Source organism: Morus notabilis, unplaced genomic scaffold (genome assembly GCF_000414095.1).
Source record: "Morus notabilis unplaced genomic scaffold, ASM41409v2 Scaffold711, whole genome shotgun sequence".
NCBI lineage: Eukaryota > Viridiplantae > Streptophyta > Magnoliopsida > Rosales > Moraceae > Morus > Morus notabilis.
Genome location: NW_010366097.1, coordinates 105,885 through 125,526, shown reverse-complemented (window position 1 = coordinate 125,526; position 19,642 = coordinate 105,885). Strand labels below are relative to the sequence as shown.

The window sequence follows — 19,642 nt, the reverse complement described above, 5'->3', positions numbered from 1 at the left end:
GACCATTTGTATAAATTACTTATTTTATTATATTCAAAACAATCACTCTCATTAAAAAAAAAATAACAAAATATAACTTTAAAAATGATTTCAATACGACAACACCATTTAAAATAAATAAATAAATAAAAAAAAAAAAAACTCTCATTTCCAATTCATAGTAAAAACAATTGCTTCCAAATAGGCTTGTAACCTTTTGTAATACTTCAAAAACGAAGCAGCATTTGATCAGTGTCATACGAAAGCAGACACTAGTTTATTACGAAACTATATAAAACATAGAACTAGCACAGAGAATTCAATTTAAAGTTTTCTTTTAAATTGTCACCAAACCCCATGAAATTCCTTTGTTTGATTGTTTCTGCTATACTAAAAACACCATCATAATCAGAACAAACAGGATCTAAATGGCAACTTGTCCTTAAAAACCTTAAAAAAAAAAAAAAAAAAAAAGCTTTAGCTAAATTAAAGTCTAAACTCTAAACTGAAGGAAACTTGGGAGTCCCATAACCTCCCTCGCGCAATAGGCTCTTGTAAAGCTCACACCGCTCATTGGCCTCACAAAGCTCCCCCCTCAGACGCTCCTTCTCCGCATCCCACTCCAAGCTCTTTTCCGCAAAATCACCCGTCACAGACGAGTAGTACTCGCACCGAGCCTCCGCGTTCTCGAGCTTCTCCTTGAGCCTATCCTTCTCGCTTTTCCATCTTCTCCACCTTTTCTTCCACTTGACAAGGAGCCCCTTCTTCTCGTCCACCAAGTCTTTGCTCCTCTGCTCTAGCACGAGCAACATCGACTGGTCGTGCTCCGATACCGACTCCAGCACCTTCACCTCGGCTTTCAGCTTCTCAACCTCTTCCTCGCACTCGTCTTTGTGTTGTTTCAGCGCTTCGGCGTTGGCCATCAGGACGGACTTCTCTTTTGCTAGCTTCTCGAGATTCGCAACGAGGTCCTCTTTCTCCGCTTCCCATTTGATTTTCTCTTCTCGCTTGTTATCCTTGCTCTCTAGCTTGGCAAGTAGTTGTTGGCTCTTTTCGAGTTTTGCAGTGAGGCCCTTTTTCTCCGCTTCCCATTTTGTTCTCTCTGCTCTCAGAGATGTGATGCTCTCCTTGCCCAGCGTTATAACCTTTGGGCTTTGGTAGTTGATCGTTTGAGTGCTCATTCCTGGAGTTGGTAATGAATAATATTGAACAGGAATATGGGGAATATTATTCATCATTGGCGTGTTCAGTAGTGGAGTTGGACATAAATGTGCAGGGAAGGGGTAAGGGAATTGGTTTTGGGACAATGGAGAAGTAGCACCAGTCATCAGGCTCGTCCGTTGATAAAACTTCAGCCGTTCGTTAGTAGTACTTCCTAGTTTTCTGCTACTTTGATCCTTTTCTGATGATTGCTTCGACATAGATTGACTTTTTACTTTAGCTTTGACATCGGCTTCTTTAGGTGGAGATTTATCTTTTGCTTCTGTTTCGGCGTCTTCTTTCGATGGAGATTCATCTTTTGCTTCAGCTTTGGCATCTTCTTTTGATGCTTCTGTCGAAGGAGATTCATCTTTGGCATGATCTACATTTGATGCTTCTTTTGATGGACATTCATTTGTTGCTTCAGCTTTGGCGTTCTGTAATGTAAAAGCAAAGATTGGTTAGTGCTATCACTTCCACCCAATGGCAATAAAATAAATATGTAATTTATTTATTTTTACTAAAAAAATAAAGACAGAGATTATTATACATGGCTCCACACACTATTTTTTCTTCTAAGATTTCACGTGAACTTCTGAGGGGTATATGCAACCAGAACCATCTCACTAGTTCGAAGTACTAGGTGTGAACGCGAACATTTGACAAACAAGAAAGAGAGGTCATAGAACAATCGTTCACCGATTTTCATGATATGTAAGTGCCACATAGTTCAACACAAATTTTCCCATGGTTCGTAGAATAGAAATCTAAATTTTTACGAGAAAAAAACATATGAACCAAACGACATCCACATAAGTTTCATATATTAGTAGTGAACTGAACGGTAACATTTAGCATTTTCCCACCAACTAAAGTGAATAGGATGCAATTGCCCTATTACACGCAAAATATCAATCTTTGACAAGATAGATATGGTAATGTTATTAATTATTTGCAAAAATTGAGCATTATATTGATAGAAAAATAAGTAAATGAAAAACAAAGGGGACTTACTTCAACATTAGGACTGATAACATGGAGAATGAGCTCAATGAAATTTATGAAGTAGACTGAATTGGTTACAGAGAAGAGACAAGCAGCTAGATGCCAACTGGAGGCTGCAGATTCATGATTAATACCGTAGGCTATTAGGAGCAAGATTGTCACCGCTCTCTCAAACCAAAATAGATACTCAGTATCCTGCCAAAAAAAAAAAAAAAGGTCAAATTCTGTCTCTATATATGTGTGTGTGTGTTTTCAAGAAAAGTTCCGAGTCAAAAAATTATGTGATGCGAATAAAATTAAATGTGACCTATATGTCGTACATGTACATATGAAGCTGACATATAGAAGGAACTATTAGAGACATTTGACAAGAAGTTGCAGGTTTAATTTTTTTGACTGATGTATGAGCAATTTACAGAACATGAGCTAGGATTTGAAGTACTATGAATTGGAATGATGCAAATTGCAATCTTTAGACTTACACACGTCTAATGTTAAATTGCATATTGCTTTTGATCATTGGTAGCATTTAATTTTGCATACAATCAAAACAACTTTCTTTTTTTGCAAGAAACATCAAGGGTTGTTAATTTTTCGTTTTGAAAGTGAAAAGAAAAAAGAAAAAGGAAAAATTGGTGATTTCCTTCAGCAATAGAAATCTCCACCGCTGCATACAGATTTCTTAATTTGATCAAAAAATCACGAAAAAAAAAAAAAAAAACTCTTATCACAAAACACCCTTTTGCTTTCTTTATACGAAGACTTACATTAAAGTTAAGGATGCGAGTACTTAAGGTCTTCGGGGTATTATAAGTAAGCATGTCCGACAAATTCCCTGGCTTTATAAACTTAACCACGATTACCGGCACAGCAAATGATCCCAATAAAGTATACAAAAAGTTCTCAATCACTAAGTTAAGAACGGAATTCAACGGCAGCGAAGCTAGGAGAATTACTGCCAATCGAAACCAAAAGTGGTAACAACGTCCCTGCAAAATTCGATATCGAGTAATTAACACATAATACTAATACCTCGTTTGGTTCAAAGATTTGAACAAAAAGTATGAATAGAAATTCAAATTTCTGGTGAGATAAAATAACTTAACAAAAAAAAAAAAAAAGTTTGAACCGCCAAACAAACAGGCAATAATTTTATAAAAAAAATAAAACTAACCTCAGTAGGGTTAGGTCCGTAAAAAGACGAACCGGGTAAAAAGACCTTCTGCGGCAGCTTCTTCAGATGTGCCAAGTAAAGCATATTGGACAGTGCAAAGTAGGCTATGGCCATGGACCAAAAGCTACGCTCGGAAAACACATGTTGTGCTGCCACAAGAATCATTGCAAGTCGCTCAAGCCAAAACGTGCAATGTCGATACAACTGCAACAAAATAATTTTTTATTATTTATTCAAAAAAAAAAAATTATAAGAAAAGCGCAAATTACATAAAATATTTATTAGTGAAATAATCAAAAGAGATACTTACTGATGATATCATTAAGCCATGTAGTAAGCTTTGGGAATGGACTAGGTAACAGATATTCGTTAAGGCCAAGAAAAAGAGACACCAAGATGTGAAATTGGGGAACAATATGAGAGTGAAAATAAGGAGCCTCTCTGTCACGAAAGCATAATCCTCAAGCTCGTCTTGAAGGACCCCTCTCTCTCTCTTCCCCTTCGTCATTTTTCTTTTCCATTGCCTTCTCTTTGTATACATAGTTTATTTATATATAAAAAAAACAGAGAATCTTAAGGAGCAAGAAAGTTTTTTTTTTTTTCCCCCTTTTTCTTCTTTGGAACGAAAATATGATGGTTGTCGTCCAACCAGATAATGCCACACTAAAATGGGTCTAACTGATAAAATTCTCTGCTTTTTTTTTTTTTTTTTTTTTCAACTGCTTGTTTGATTTTTAAGAGAAAAGTTTACTCTTTTTTTTTTTTTTTTAGAGGAAAACAGCCGAGAAAAGGGGAAAGAGAATCAAGGATTTATTTATTTATATATTTTGGAGTTTTTCTCGTAAATTAATTTTATTGAAAGTGTCAATTTTTAATTATTAAATTAAATTAAAAAATATTTAAAATATATAATTTTTAATACAAATATAAAGATTATGGGCATTTTATTTTTTATTTTTTAATTCTATCAGAGATTTTTTTATTTTTTCCAAAGTAAAGAGAGAATTCTTTGAGGCGCATTATAGGGTGTTATTAGCCACAAAGGTGCTAAAAGCAGCGATGGGTAATGGGGATTCTATTTACCAACAAAAAGAGAATCTTATTTCAATTCTCACAAAAAAGAAAATCCCGAATCGTGATCTACTGCCTTTAAAAGTCACTAAACGGAGAGTTTGATTGCAAGTCAAGCCTTTTTACTATATTGTTTTTCTCATTAAAAAAATAAATTTTTGTTTAAACATATGAAGTAAATAAGCCAATAATTCGAGTAATTATTAGAGTGTTTTTTTTTTTCACGCAGCTTTCTATCTCTTTTAATTGAAGCCTGAAGGGATAATTTTCAAGCTTTTCCTCATTAGAAAATTCCGTATATCTTATTTTCAAATTGAAAGCCAATTTTGAATTTAATTTTTTATAAATATGTTCCTATTCAATACGGGCAATATCCATGAACCATGATACTAGGATTTCAAACGAGGCATAGGTAGCGCTTCAAACGCAAGATAAATCAAACTGTTTCGCCGTGCGCGTTTTGTTGTTTTTGTGTCGTTGTGACTTGTAGCTGTTTGGCCTTTCTTCTGAATGAAAATTTCTTTTTAGAAAAAAAAAACTATATATCTATATCTATCCATAATAATCTATACAATAATTTATATTAAAAGGAATTGAGTAGCGATAATTTCACACATAACTCTATGTGAATAGTTCAAATCTAACTCTCCTGAGTTAAAAAATAAATAAAATCTATATCAAAAACACTACAGCTACAATATTCTATACACAATAATAAGAATCATATATTGTATTTTAAGCGCTAGTTTGTTTTTTTTTTTCGCTTTTCATCTTTTTTCTTTTTATATTTCTTCCCCAAAATTTTATATTTTTTTTATTCTTACCTTTCTTTTCAATTTTTTTATTTCAATGTTGCTCTGACGTCAGAATCTTTAAAATATTTTTTCTCAATTGTTCAGGAGAGTTTTATTTTTTGTTTTATTTTTTTATTTTTATTTCAATGTTTCTTATAAAATTCTTTTTTCTAAAATTTGCCCTTTAAAACATTTTTTTTTCTCTCAATAATGTCGATGAGTTTTTTTTTTTCTTCAACTCCTTTGTTTGCGTGCTTATATATAAATTGTTCTTCAACCTTTTGCTTACATGTTTTTACTTTGATACTTGTTTTTTTATTGTTTCTTATTAAAATATATTTTTAAGTTTAACTCAAATCACAAGTTGAATTATTTATTTGCACACATTTATATATTTTAATATAGAAACAATTAAAGAAAATGATTATAATTATTATGTAAAAATAAATTTTAAAAAAACGAAAGCATAAAAATTGTGACGTACAAAAAAAAGTTACAAACGAAAGCATGAGGCAATAATTATAAATTTTTCACTGAAATTTCGAACAAAAATTGTAATTCCCTTTTGTTTTTACTCTCCAAAAAGAAAAAAGAAAAAAGTTTTAAATTGCCAAAATTCCAAAAAGATATTTCTGAAGATCCCCACGTTGCTTCTTTCCGTATGATCAAGCTTCGTCGCCACTTCCACAATTTGTTTTTTTTTTAAAAGAAAAATAAATTCAGAGACTTTAACTTCTTCTTTTTCTTTTAACCAACCAGGTCTCGCCACGTAGTCCCATCTCCCATTAGAGACAAATCGGACACTGCTTCGGCCGGAGCGTAGTCTTGTAGTAGACTCGTCTTCTTCCTCTTATTTTTCTTCTTCTCTGAGAAATCGATATTTTCTATTTCGGACTTGTTTCGGAGCTAAGTTAATCGGATCTCCGGCGACTTTGCCGGTAAAAATGGCCAATTACGAGCTTTTGCTAGACGGAGAAGACCGACCGGCGACCAACCGGAGGTCTCCACGTGTCGCCTCTCTCGATGTCTTCCGCGGTCTCTGCATCTTCGTGAGCTTCCTCTTCATCTCCTTTTGCTAACTCTCATTACTTCAAAGTTTTAGATTTGATTCGATAATTTTTGCTTCTTTTTCATTTAAGCTTCGAATGATTTCTGTGCCGAGTCAACTACTTTCTAGTTGCTCTGTTTGTTTTCCGAGAAAAAGGGACATTAATAAGTTAGTCGAGATGTAGTAGAAAGTGAATTTTTGGATTTTTTTTTACAACGATATAGTAATGGCAAAATTTTTGGTGCGTTTCCAGCTGATGATGGTCGTTGATTATGGTGCCTCAATTTTTCCCGTAATCACCCATTCTCCTTGGAATGGCGTTCATTTGGCCGATTTTGTGATGCCGTTTTTCCTTTTCATTGCTGGAGTTTCACCTGCGCTTGTCTATAAGGTAAAATATAATAGCAAAAAAGTTGTCTTTATCTTGTGATTAAGAGAAGAATTTTGCTCAAAATGTGTACTTTCTGTACCATCATTCGTTTCAAATTTCATGGTTAGTATTTCACTAATGCATATTAGAAGTTTTGAAAAATTTTAAAACTTGCTTGTATATAATTCAGAAAGTGCCTGATCGACTAGAAGCTACAAGGAAAGCTGTACTTAGGGCATTGAAACTGTTTTTCCTTGGCGTTATTCTTCAAGGTAAACCCTTGTTGATAACTTCACCGAGTACTGAATGTCTATGCCGTGAAAAATGGCCGTGTTTGGAATTGATCTCGTTTTTGTTTTTCACGTTTTTCGGGAAAGAAAAAATGAAAACGTTTCCAAAACGGTGTTTGGCACAATAAAGACAAAAAACGGAAATGAAAATGATTTTTTGATTTAGTGTAAAATGAGAGAGAAATGAAAAACGACTTTTAGTCTTTTTTCATTTCAACAACGTAAAAAAGGCACCCATTTCTGTACCGGTTCCGAAAGCTCCCATTTCTGTACCGGTTCCGGACGAGCGAAAAAAAAGGGGATGTTTTGTTAATAGGAAAAAGAAAGTGTTTATAGCCGTAGCGATATAAACAAGAATACTCATCCAGAGAAAGAAAGAGAGACATTAATTGATTTTTTACACTGAAAATAATATCTTAATAAAACTACTAAACGCATTTTTAAAAATAATTTCTGTCTGAGATTGAAAACGTTTTCATTTTTATTTTCATACAAAAAATAAAATCATTTTGAAACGAGTTCCAAACGCGCCCAAAGGATCTTAGACGGTTAATGGTGACTGCAGAGCTATTTTTGTTACGTGAAATTTGCGGTTTTCAGTTCACAAGGCTCTCTCTCTCTTGACAGGCTTTTGTTGGTGTTGTTTTACTATGTTGTTTTTATTATTTGATGGTGTAATATCAAAATTGCTATTGAAGAATTATTCTCGAATCTTGGTTGTTGGTTCATTTGGTCTCAGGGGGTTATTTTCATGGAGTGTCTTCCATGACATATGGTGTTGATGTCGAAAGAATACGGTGGCTTGGCATTTTGCAGGTGACTAATATCCAGTTAGTATATTGTGTGCTTAAATGGTAGAAAGATTGGACAAGTACATTACCAAAAGTATAGCGAATGATCATTAATCTGACGCACAAATCTTGCTTTGGATTTGATACGAATTAAAACATTTAACATACTATTACATGAAATTACATGCTTCTACATTTCTTGTTGCCCTTTTTATTTGAGGTTTCATTTGATTTCTCAAAAGCGCAATGGGGTTACGTGTGATCATCTTAGACATTTGCTTAGGTCACTACCTTTTTAAGCTAGTGTATCATATAATTATTCACTAACAAATGTTATTCATTTTGTCTACATTTTTGAACATATAGAAAAGAACTAAACTTGGGTTTCTTTTGTTATTTAATGCAGCGAATATCTATTGGATACATTGTGGCTGCTTTATGTGAAATATGGCTTTCACATCAAACGGGGTGGGAAATAGGATTCTTCAAGAGTTACTATTCGCACTTGTAAGATTATATGTTTGACTTTTTGTTACTTATTCTCTACTTTAAAAAGAACGTGTATGTATGAGAAATTCACCCCAAGAAGCTACTTGTGCAGTTCAGTCCTGTACACTGGTGACACTTGACTTGTAGGTATTGAAATCAAGAAACCATAAAGTTTATTCAAAGTTTTGAGAACACAAGTATTTTTCGATGTTTTAGACCAAGACCTTAAGGAAGTCATGAGCTTGATCCCCAACCGGTCTCGAGCAGTCAAACTACTCTACTCATCATTGGCCTTTGATAAGGTTTTTTACAGCCCCCAGCATTGGGAGTGACTTCAAGCAATATTTGGTTCATTAGACCTTGTCTATACAGCTATATCATTTCATGAGTGTCCTACAGATTCAGGAATTACTACTATTGTTCTTCTTTTTGTTTTCTGTACCCTGTAACCTCAAAATTTGTATCGACTTTCTAGGTGTGTTGCCTTTTCACTATCAGCAATATATGCGGGGTTATTATATGGTTTATACGTTCCAGATTGGCAATTTAAAGTGTCTCCTGCAACCTCTTCGCTTCCATCAAATGATAGTTCTGTTTACATGGTGAGAGTATCTCAGTGCTTCCTTCTTAAATTTATTTGTTAATCTGCTGTGAGTCAATAATTTTATACTGGCTATGGACTAATCACATAAGTTAGAATTATGTTAGGCCAAATGAAAAGTTGTTCCAACACTATGATAGCTGCCTAGTTGCAAACTCTCAACGTCGAGCAGACAATTTGTCTTAATATTTCTCGCAATTGTTTCTAATTCTAGTCAGGGTGATGTTGTCCTAAGATAGTCTTTCTTTTTTTTCTACCTCAGATTTTCACAGATCTTAAATGAAGAAAGCCATTCAATTAGTAGTTTGTACTTTTGGAATTTCTTTCTTTGAATAAAGGGACAAAAACTTTTATTTGATTTATAATACAATTATGTTGAATCTTGTGCATTAAGTATTTCATATTTTCTATTAGTTGTCTAATCATTCTTGATTCGTGCAATCATTCTGATTTCTTTGACATAGGTGAAATGTTCTGTGAGAGGAGACCTTGGACCTGCTTGTAATTCTGCTGGAATGATTGATCGGTATGTTCTTGGTATCGGCCATCTGTATACTAAACCTGTTTACAAAAACTTGAAGGTATCCATTATGGGTGTATTTCGCTGTAGAATGCTTATGTCATTGATTTCTAAAACTAAAATATGCAGTAAAAGGATGCCTTATTCAAAATTTCAATTTGTAGGAGTGCAATATGACAACCAATGGCGAAGTTCCAGAGAGTTCACCTTCATGGTGTCATGCTCCTTTTGATCCTGAAGGTATTTTAAGGTGGTCAATCTAAAACTCTTTTCTCTTCACAATAATCCAAAAGAGTTCTCTCTTGTTAGCTCCGTGTCGGTTTACATTATGTTTATGCTTGGTGCTCTTTCATGACTCAAACAAAAAATCAGTTAGTGGAAGAAACCAACAATTGGAACAGAGGTTTCGGTGGAGCCTTTGAAATTTAAAGAATACTTGTTTACTGTGTGTTAAAAGCACATTTAGTTGTTTCCTTTTGTATGCAGCAGTCATATCATTTTCTTCTTTGACTTTGTTATGATGTTGCACAGTTCTTTAACGGCTGCTGTAACCTGCATAATTGGACTTCAGTATGGTCACGTTCTTGCTCAGTTACAGGTGAAAGCCTTGTTGATATATATAACATAATACAAGCATCAATCAAGTTGACCCTTGATTTGATCTATAATGCTTCAATGATTTGCAGGATCACAAAAGGCGGCTAGAGAGTTGGTCCTTATTTTCTGTCTCGATTTTTGGTATTGGATTGTTTCTAGCCTTCATTGGTACGCACTTGGGAATGTAATTTTTCCTTGAAGTTTAACATATACTTCGGGCAAGCTATAATTGACTGAGATGACATCACCAATACAATCATATTTCTGATATTTTTTGACTTATCAACAAATTGATTGCGATGTTTGATTTCTGATATACTTCGGTAGAGATGGAAATAACCTACTTTCTTTCCCTCCTCTCATGTTTTCTTTTTTCAGGCATCCCTCTAAATAAATCACTGTATACAATTAGTTATATGCTAACTACTTCTGCATCTGCGGGAATTACATTCTGTATTCTGTATCTACTGGTGAGTTGTAATGACTTATTCTAATGAAAGAGCAATATTTCTTTAAATCCTCTTCTATCATCAATCTAGAAAGTAAGTTGCTGCAGAATAACAAAATGGGGTTTTGTGCTTTCGACCGCAGGTGGATGTTTATGGTTTCAGGAGCTTAACATTTGTGTTGGAGTGGATGGGAATGCATTCCTTGAGTATTTTTGTTCTAGTTAGCTCTAACTTAGCTATAATAGCTATTCAAGGACTCTACTTTCATGATCGTAAAAATAATATCGTAAGTATAGTACATAGATAGGCAGCTGCTATTCTCTTTTAACCATAAGTCATTCCATTCATATCTTTTGGTGTCCTCTTTTTGTAACAGATTCACTGGATTATAACGTGTTTTGTTCACAAGTGACGCGGTTGCTCAAGTCTTCCCTGCATGGGAAAAGGCCTTGACCAAACCTCAGGATTAAAGCTGGCGGCACGCTTAACACATGCAAGTCAGACGTGAAGTGTTTATATGCAAGTTGTTCCGATAGTCGACAAATATCCATTTTTTGCCTGAGTTATTTGTAGCGTCTCAATGGAGAAAAGCCTTGGCTTATATGGTGGCCAAATTCTTCACTGAAAAGATGATGAAAAGATAGCTGATTTTGATTACGAGAAGCTCGTAATAATGGTTCAATGTTCTTTTCTTTTGTCTTCTTTAGGCATCCCTTTTAATAAGTTGCCGTACACTATTTTTCTTATATGTAAATTATTACTTCTGCATATGCCGGAAGGACATTCTGTTATGTATTTATAATGGGTTGATGAAGAAGTACTATTACTGCATGTTTTAAAAATTAGTATTATTATTATTATTATTTCTTGGTTGGTGTCTACAAGTTTAGTATTTGTATTGTACTCGTTAAACAAGTGTTCATCATAACGATAAACTGTGATAAACAAACGAGTGTTCAGCATTCAACTTCCGTGATCCTATATTTGGCGGTTGCATACTTTAGTGAATGATTAAATTTGGTGTCGATTAGGGTGGCTAGGATTCAAGAAGTAGAAATGGCATTTGGTTCGCGACGAAATATGATACAACTGTCTGTTTTATTGTTGGGTTTTTTTTTTTCCCGAGTCTAAACCCCACATTCCAAGTTTGTTTATTGCTTTTTTATTTGAGAAGGCGTGCTATCCCCACGTGGAGAATGGTTAAAACAATAAAGCAAAGCTATAGCAGTGTTTTTTCTCCAAATCAGCCGCAGGGTGTACCGGTAAGTGTTGCTGTTATGATCCTTTCCGCTTAACCGACAAATGCAATCTCGAAACTAGAAAACAAAAGAAAGGCAAGAAAGAGAAAAACAACGTCCAATATGCAAACGACAATAAATGAGGATACGGCAGAAAGAAAGGCAAGGAAGAGAAAAACGACATCAAATATGCAAGCGACTGAAAATAAAAAACAACAATAAACACGAATGACTACAAATGAGGGAACGAGAACAATAGCGAACGACTCCGAACAATATGCGACAAAATCTGGGATAACAATAAGGAGAAAAACAACGATGTAAAACGGGAAACAACAGAATATGAAAGATCGACGATTAATCAAGGAAACGATAACAAATGAGTAAACAATAATATCGGAGGAAATGGCAGAAACATAAAATACGACTAGAAGGAAAACGACGACAGACAGGAGCTGCGAATGAATAAAGAATGGTTAAACTCAAACAACGGTAAAGTGAAGAAACGACGATTAAAAGGAAACGACAGTAAAAATAAAAGGATGGTGAAAAGGTTACAAGTCAAAAGAAAAACAATAACGATAGGAACAAAGCTGAAGAATAAACGAAGTGAAGTTCAGGGTGGGCAGAAACGTTGAAAACAACTACATAAATGGTAACGACAGAGAAACAAACAACGACGATAAAGAAAAGAAATGACAGACACGTGATAAAAGAAAAATAAAAGGAAAACGAAAAGGATACATTAACTAATATCAAATGAATAAACGATCACAGAGATGCAAACGACAGAAGCGTAAAATACATCAACTAGGAAAATGAGGACAAAAAGGTCAGGAGAACACCAATTGTAAGGACAACACGGGGGGGGAAACCGACGTTCACACAATTGAAAATTAAAGAACAAAATACTTTAAAATGAAGAACGAAAGAAATAAAAGAAAATGAAAAGTGAAGAAAGACAGAAAGAGAAGGGAGAACGAGAATAGACAAGACTACATTTTGATTCATTAATTTTCATATTACAAAGAATTCTCACCCTATTTAGAAGGGAAGAAATATTAAAAAAAAATAATAATAATAATAATACAAACGGGTAAGTAAACTAATTGAGAATTATCACCTAATTTACTTCTAATTGACGGTCCTTGACAACCACAGAATCTCTAAATATGGAAAGAAATCACAAGAACCAACGTAATAAATCTCAACAGACACTTGAAAGATTATTGAAGTAGAGATATTTACTCCGATGTTGAAATTTTCATCCTTAAGTCCAACCGTGGTTATTTTCACGATCACATAAGTCAAAACAGATAAATAATTGAGAGGGCGAGAAATTATTGAGAGAGAGAGAGAGAGAATATGTCGAGGGAAGTGCGCGAGGAAAGCCAAGCAAATTATTGAGAGAGGGAGAGAGAGAGAATATGTCGAGGGAAGTGCGCGAGGAAAGCCAAGCCCACCAAGGGAAGGACTACGCGGACCCACCACGGGCGCCGCTGATCGGCACGGCGGAGCTTAAACTGTGGTTGTTCTACAGAGCCCTGATCGCCGAGTTCATCGCCACCTTGCTCTTCCTCTACGTCACCGTACCACAGTCATCGGCCACAAGAAGCAGAACGTCGCCGACCAATGCGACGGCGTCGGCCTCCTCGGCATCGCCTGGGCCTTCGGCGGCATGATCTTCATCCTCGTCTACTGCACCGCCGGAATCTCTGGCAAAACAAAAAACACACTACTTCCCCAAACCCTCATTTCTTAGTACTAATAATGTTTTTTGAAGGTGGTCACATCAACGCCGCTGTGACGTTGGCTATGTTCTTGGCGAGGAAAGTTTCGTTGATAAGACTAGTGGGTTATGTTGATGGTCAAATTTCGTTAACAAAGCCGTACCGAGTTATCCTGTGGTAGCCCACTTGGTTACCAGTTCGGAATTTGTGATTTCGCCGTTTGTGTGTGTTCGTGTGATGGGATTTGTGAAGTGTATGCTATGATCCTCGTAATAATAAAAAGACATTAAGATTTTATAGTGGTTCACCCTTATAAATTAAGAGTTACATCTGACTTATATTTCTTTTGGTTTGTTTGTTTACAAGTGAGTTTCAATACAAGAGAAGCAATCCCCCCTCTCTCGGGGGGTCCTTCCCCTTTTATAGCTCATCTCTCTTGGGTCTTGCACAATAGTGGGCGGTTTGGACCAGTGGGTTTTTTTTAAGTGAGCCCATTCACTCAAGTGGCATATTGTCTTATCTGTCTAGACCATAGTCTGTCAACATCTTTTGGACTGTTCACTCATCTAATTTGTCCCCCTATTACGGCTCTGTAGATCTTCTGTAATATCTTTTGACCTATTCCAGGCGGTTTAGGGGGCTTGTAATCATTTCCTGTGCAACTGACCTCCTCCAAATCATACGCAACGTTGGGATATTCGACCGGTCACCTCAAGGGCCTCGGGGTGTGGAGTCGGTCGTTCGAGTCTGCCCTCTGCACCTATGCTGACATCGGCCAAGCATTGACTCCTCATAGTCGACTTTGTTGCTCTACTTTGCCTGGGCTGGTCTCGCAGACCTCGACTGTGTATACAGTCAACGGTCTCGTACGCTCAACTCTCTTGCCGTTCGGGAGAGACCAACGAGGCTTGGGCGTCGATAGTTACATGACGTGGCAGGCATGGGGCCACGTGCAGCTTGTTGTCTGACATGTCGTTTGTGAATTTCCCACACAACAGGTTACATTTTGGCTCAGAGCTTGGGAGCAATGTTCGGAGTTGGGCTCGTGAAGGCCTTCATGAAGAACGAGTACAACAGGTTCGACGGCGCCGCCAACTCCGTGCCCTGTTGCTACAGCAACCGCACCGCTCTCGGTGCTGAGATCATCGGCACCCTCGTCCTTGTCTACACCGTCTACTCTGCCACCGACCCCAAGAGAAGCGCCCCGTGACTCCCACATTCCCCTACCTATTTTCTTCTCTCTTTTTTGTGATGCATGGTAGATTTAGGTGTCGTTTTTGGTATATAAGTGTCGTTTTTTCAAATGGGTTTCAGGTTTTGGCCCCTTTGCCAATTGGGTTCGCCGTGTTCGTGGTTCACTTGGCCAACGTTCCCATCACCGGAACCGGTATCAACCCAGCTAGGAGCTTTGGCGCTGCTGTTATCTACAACAACGACAAGATCTGGGATGACCACGTAAGAAATCATATATCTATATAATAGATGAGTATATTTTCTGCGGGGTAAATTTGTTATGGTTTTATTTGGCAATGGATCTTCTCGGCCGGACCATTCATAGGGGCAGTGTTTGCAGCGGCGTACCACGAGTGCATACTGAGGGCGGCAGCCATAAAGCCTCAGGGATCGTTCCGGAGTGTTCCCAGATTCGAGGGTGAAGAAACAAGCGCCATGCCTAAATAACCCTAAGGGACAAGGGAAGGTCCGCGAGTGTAGGGGCTGCCGACATAGCACATATGTGAGGTGGGGACCAAGGAATGGAGGTCGCCGAATAGGTGATATGGCACAAGTCTAACGATTTTGTAAAGATTATTGAATCACATATGAACGCGAATGCAATGAAAACCATGAAAGTGTCATGCTTGAAATTATGAGAATATAATTAATGTTATTTATGCCTAATGTCGTCGTTTGGTTTTGACTATATATTATATGTCACAAACATTTATTGATAGCACAAAGAACTCAAACAGATGATTAATAGGGCAGAATTTGTGAACATTAATTAATAATTATTTAGGATGATAGAAATGAGGATTATGTATAAACATGGTTAGTGATAACTAGAACAATAAATATAGAACAATATAATTGTAGCACAACTTTAATGTAAATATCAAGGTAAATGACAATAAATGAGAAAAGACGTGAAGGATTGAATAAAAGATAAATAATCTCAATAGCAACTATAGTAGTAAAGAATTGGTAATAATAGGAAAGGATAATTAATCTGCTAAAAAAATAAAGAAAATTAACTGAATAAACGGACTAGTGTATAGTGTAAGCACAAATTAATTGAATAAAATAATGAACAATTAAATGAGTAAGAGCAAACTATTAAAGTAGAAATTGTCATAAGAATAAATTGAAGTGGTTAAGATAAATAGGTTAGGAGTATACTTTAATATCTATATTGGATGTCACAAAAATAATGGGAATTGGGAATAGTATCCAGAGATGGACTTGGATATGACGTTACTGAGATAGGAAATGGGGAAATTGGATTTCTGGCTATGCTTGGTAAGCATGTCAAATCTAAATGACTGACTTTCCTATATCTATGTTCAAGGGTTAACAGTACCTAAATGAGGGTAGATTGCTAGGGGCAAGGATTGTCCAAAAGAGAGGGGAAAAAAAAAAGGTATTTGCATTGATCAATTGTCAATATGTCGTTCGTAGTAAAGGGGATGTGATGGTCTTTTTGAGGATTATTGGGCTTGCTCTCCATCAATATTATACACGGGTCGTATAGTCTGGGCCTACAGGAAAACCCCCACAACAAATAATTAAAGGTCAACATGCCACCATTATACCATATTTTATGAACGACAATATTGTTTAGCATGTCGTTTTCCTTCATTTAATCCATGTATCACTATAATGTTTTCCTTGTTCTTTGCTGTTCCATGAAACGACACGACTCTGGTATAATGTTGATCTGTGAGAAAATCTTTGTTATTCGAGAGGTCATCTGCTTAACTTGCCGCTTTATCATTAATTTGAAAAGTAAGGTGTTTTAAGCTGTTAGAATAGTTATAAAATATGCCGTGAATTCAAGATTGGCGTTAGTTGTATAGACTATATCGCTTACAAGCCATATCCCACGATACTATTGCCGGGAGGAAATCTAATGTCAATCTCAAATTCTCATAATAATAAAGAAAGGGTAAGAAAACAACGTTAAATAGCTAGGAACCACACGGAGAAGACTGTCATAAACAACAACTGCAAAGAGAGAGAAAAAAAAAAAAAAAAAACAATATAGAAACCAGTGGCAGAGCTAGTCTTCAATTTGGAGTGGTTTGAAAAGGCAATATAAAAATCAGTGGTAGAGCTAGTCTTCAATTTGGAGTGGTTTGAAAAGGCAATATAAAAATCAGTGGTAGAGCTAGTCTTCAATTTGGAGGGTAGTATAGAAACCAGTGGCAGAGCTAGTCTTCAATTTTTGTGGGGGCGAAATATTATTCTATTTTTAAAAAAATAAAAAAATGAAAAAACGTACAAAAAGAAATTATAGTATTGTAGTTTTCAAGAACTACTAAATACATATAAAGAATTTGACAATGTGAAAAGAAAAATCATTGATAGGGCTCTGTCTTAAAACGTCATATTGATATAAAAAAAAAATTTGTTATGCATATTTTTATTTTAATGTGATTTTGATTAGACCAATAAGGATACCCTACCATAAATGATATTTTTAATTTTAATACTTAAAACAAACATGCAATATTATATTTTGCAGTTGACTATATTTATGCTTTCAGATTTATAATTTATGCTAATTTCTTGCCTTTCCTCGATCAACAATCAATTTTAACCATTTAAAGAGCTAAATGCCATTAATAATTTTTTTTAAGGAAAGGAAACTTGTAAAATATGATGATATTTAGGTATTTTTAATAGTGAAAACTAACTTTTAACCGTAAATGGCTAAGTATTTATTATGAATTTAAAATGAATAAATATGATATAATTCAAAATATAATGTATATGTTTTTTAACCTTAAAATGTATGGTATAAAAATAAAATAAAAAACCATAAAAAGCTCCCATATATAAATCACAATACATATTAGAATAGCTCGTAAGTAAAAGTAGTAAAGTTGTATAAAAGATGTAGAAATAAATTTTTTTAAAAAATAAAATTTAGTGAGAACATGTATGAAAAAATAAAATTTTAGTGGGGTGAAATTGAAAAGTTTAATTTTTTAAGGGATTAAATTTTATTTTTGAAAAAATCAGTGGGGGCGGCTGCCCCCACTCGTCCAGTCGTCATTGAACAGCTCCGCCCCTGATAGAAACAACAGAAAGGCGATAATTGATCACAATGGAGAAAAACAAAAGAAACGACAAGAACTATACGAAAACGAATAGAAGTAGGAACGAAACCGGAGAATAAACAACAGAAGTTTATACTTTATCGTTTACGACATTGATATTGGAAAACGGCAATAAAGGTAAAAGACAACACCGATGAAAACAAACGATCAATGAGAAGACTAGGCAAGAAAACACGGGGGAAAAAAAAAGACAAGAAACGGGAACTAATAAAACAAATACATTTCTGAGGTATTTTGGCCGAACTCTTTGCCCAAGATGATACACGAAAGCTGGAACTGATTTTGATTTTGGGAAAGCTCACAAAGACTTGAACTTAATGGTTCAATCATTTATGAAAAAGAAAATTTGGATGGTTCTAATATCATCTAAGAAAAGATATTACAAAAAGAAGGTTATTAGCTAAATCACCTCCTGTCAGAATCATAAATAATGCATGCATATATACATATATATATATACACACGCATATGACCTATCAAATGGTCCCGATCAAATCATAAATCATGCAAGAATCATTTGCTTGCAATAATTTGGAGGCTGAAACGTTAGAAAACCTGGCCTTGTAATGTAGTGTTTTCTGAAGTGGCAGAGTTACTTTTAACCTTACGAACCAACACTTGTAAAAAAATAAAAATAAAAAATAAAATTCCTTACGAACCAACAAAACTTGTACCCTCAAAGTCCTTACGAATCAGCGAAACGAACGAGGCCTCTATTTGCATATGGCTTTATTTTTTATGTGGGAGCATATATGCTTTATCCATTTATTAGAATATCAGAGTCCTATTTATGATATGAAAAGGATATCCCTCTATATGACTAACACCTTTCACTCAAAAATCAAAATAACAACTAGGACAAAAAAAAATTTAAAGAAATAGGTATTTTCTGGCCCATTCAAGAGTCCAAATACAAACAATAAAATAAAATAACATAAAATAAAAATAAGAATAAAAACATAATCCTCAGTTCTCACTGCTGATAAGGACTGAGCATGTAAGGGTAACATAATTACTTCTGTTTATGCCAAAAGAAAAAAAAAACATGGTTACTTCTGTGGAGTTTTTAATGATTTTAAGATGATGAGCGACATAATTTAACCCTTATTACAGATAATGAGAATCGATATCTGAATGATACGAGAGATAGACTTGATAATTAGTCTTTTGTCGCTATGCCACTATTATAAGTGGTTCATAACCTTGTGACATTCACTTTTAAAGATCTAAGTATGTTTATATTTTTAAAATATACAATGTTTACTTTTTTAAAAATTAATCTATATTTATTTTGAGACAAATTTTGGCACCGAAAAAGGTCAAAAAAAAAAAAAAAGCCCCAAAATAAAGAGAAAAAAACTGATGTAGTCTAGGTGGTGCAAATTAGGTCATTTTTTATTAACATTAGCGAGATGTTGAATAAAGAGGAGGGTATTTTTGTCAAAGCAGAGAAAATAAAAAAAATAATAATGCACTTGAAAATTTGTCGCATCTTAGGCTCGCTCGCGCTCTCAATAATCTCCCGTTGGAAAAGCTGCTGCTTACTTTTTCTGTTGTGGGGTCCATCTCTGGCCTTCTTGATTTCTCTCACTGCCACAAAAGCCAAAACAGAAAATAACCGTTAGGACAATAAATTATTAAAAAATTCAGAGACTACAATCATTCTTCGCTCCGTCTACCCCCCCTTCTCTCTCAGCGGTTGAGATGGAAAACTCTGGTCTCGGAAACCAAAAATTAAAAATTAAAAAAAGAAAACAAAAATAGAGAGAGAAATATGAGGGGCAAAGAGAGAACTAGAAACCTCTGGAAACATCTAGGAACCGTCAGGACCTTGGTAAAATGACAAGTTTGGACAGACCCGAGGTGAACACTGGGATGTGGGTCCCAGGCAGGGGTACGGGTGGAAATTTGCGGATAACGATGAGGAGGGGACTGGAATCCCCTGCATTTGATTCT

At 35.3% G+C, this 19,642-nt stretch overlaps 2 protein-coding genes across 2 annotated transcripts; one reads left to right on the top strand and one right to left on the bottom strand.

Moving 5' to 3' along the window:
* Positions 1 to 459: 459 nt before the first annotated feature.
* On the bottom strand, positions 460 to 3,806 carry LOC21391743. The gene is made up of 5 exons (XM_010109355.2): positions 3,669 to 3,806; positions 3,359 to 3,562; positions 2,952 to 3,173; positions 2,194 to 2,379; positions 460 to 1,616 (listed from the first exon to the last, which is right to left on the bottom strand). The coding sequence occupies exons 1-5, from the start codon at positions 3,678 to 3,680 to the stop codon at positions 480 to 482; spliced, it is 1,761 nt and encodes a 586-aa protein (XP_010107657.2). The 5' UTR covers positions 3,681 to 3,806; the 3' UTR covers positions 460 to 479.
* Positions 3,807 to 6,058: 2,252 nt separating this feature from the next.
* Positions 6,059 to 11,200, top strand: LOC21391742 (heparan-alpha-glucosaminide N-acetyltransferase). Its single transcript, XM_010109354.2, has 13 exons — positions 6,059 to 6,272; positions 6,525 to 6,662; positions 6,832 to 6,913; positions 7,671 to 7,747; positions 8,129 to 8,229; positions 8,687 to 8,813; positions 9,277 to 9,393; positions 9,497 to 9,582; positions 9,864 to 9,930; positions 10,019 to 10,097; positions 10,308 to 10,399; positions 10,521 to 10,664; positions 10,755 to 11,200. The coding sequence occupies exons 1-13, from the start codon at positions 6,168 to 6,170 to the stop codon at positions 10,788 to 10,790; spliced, it is 1,251 nt and encodes a 416-aa protein (XP_010107656.2). The 5' UTR covers positions 6,059 to 6,167; the 3' UTR covers positions 10,791 to 11,200.
* The last annotated feature ends 8,442 nt before the right edge of the window (positions 11,201 to 19,642 follow it).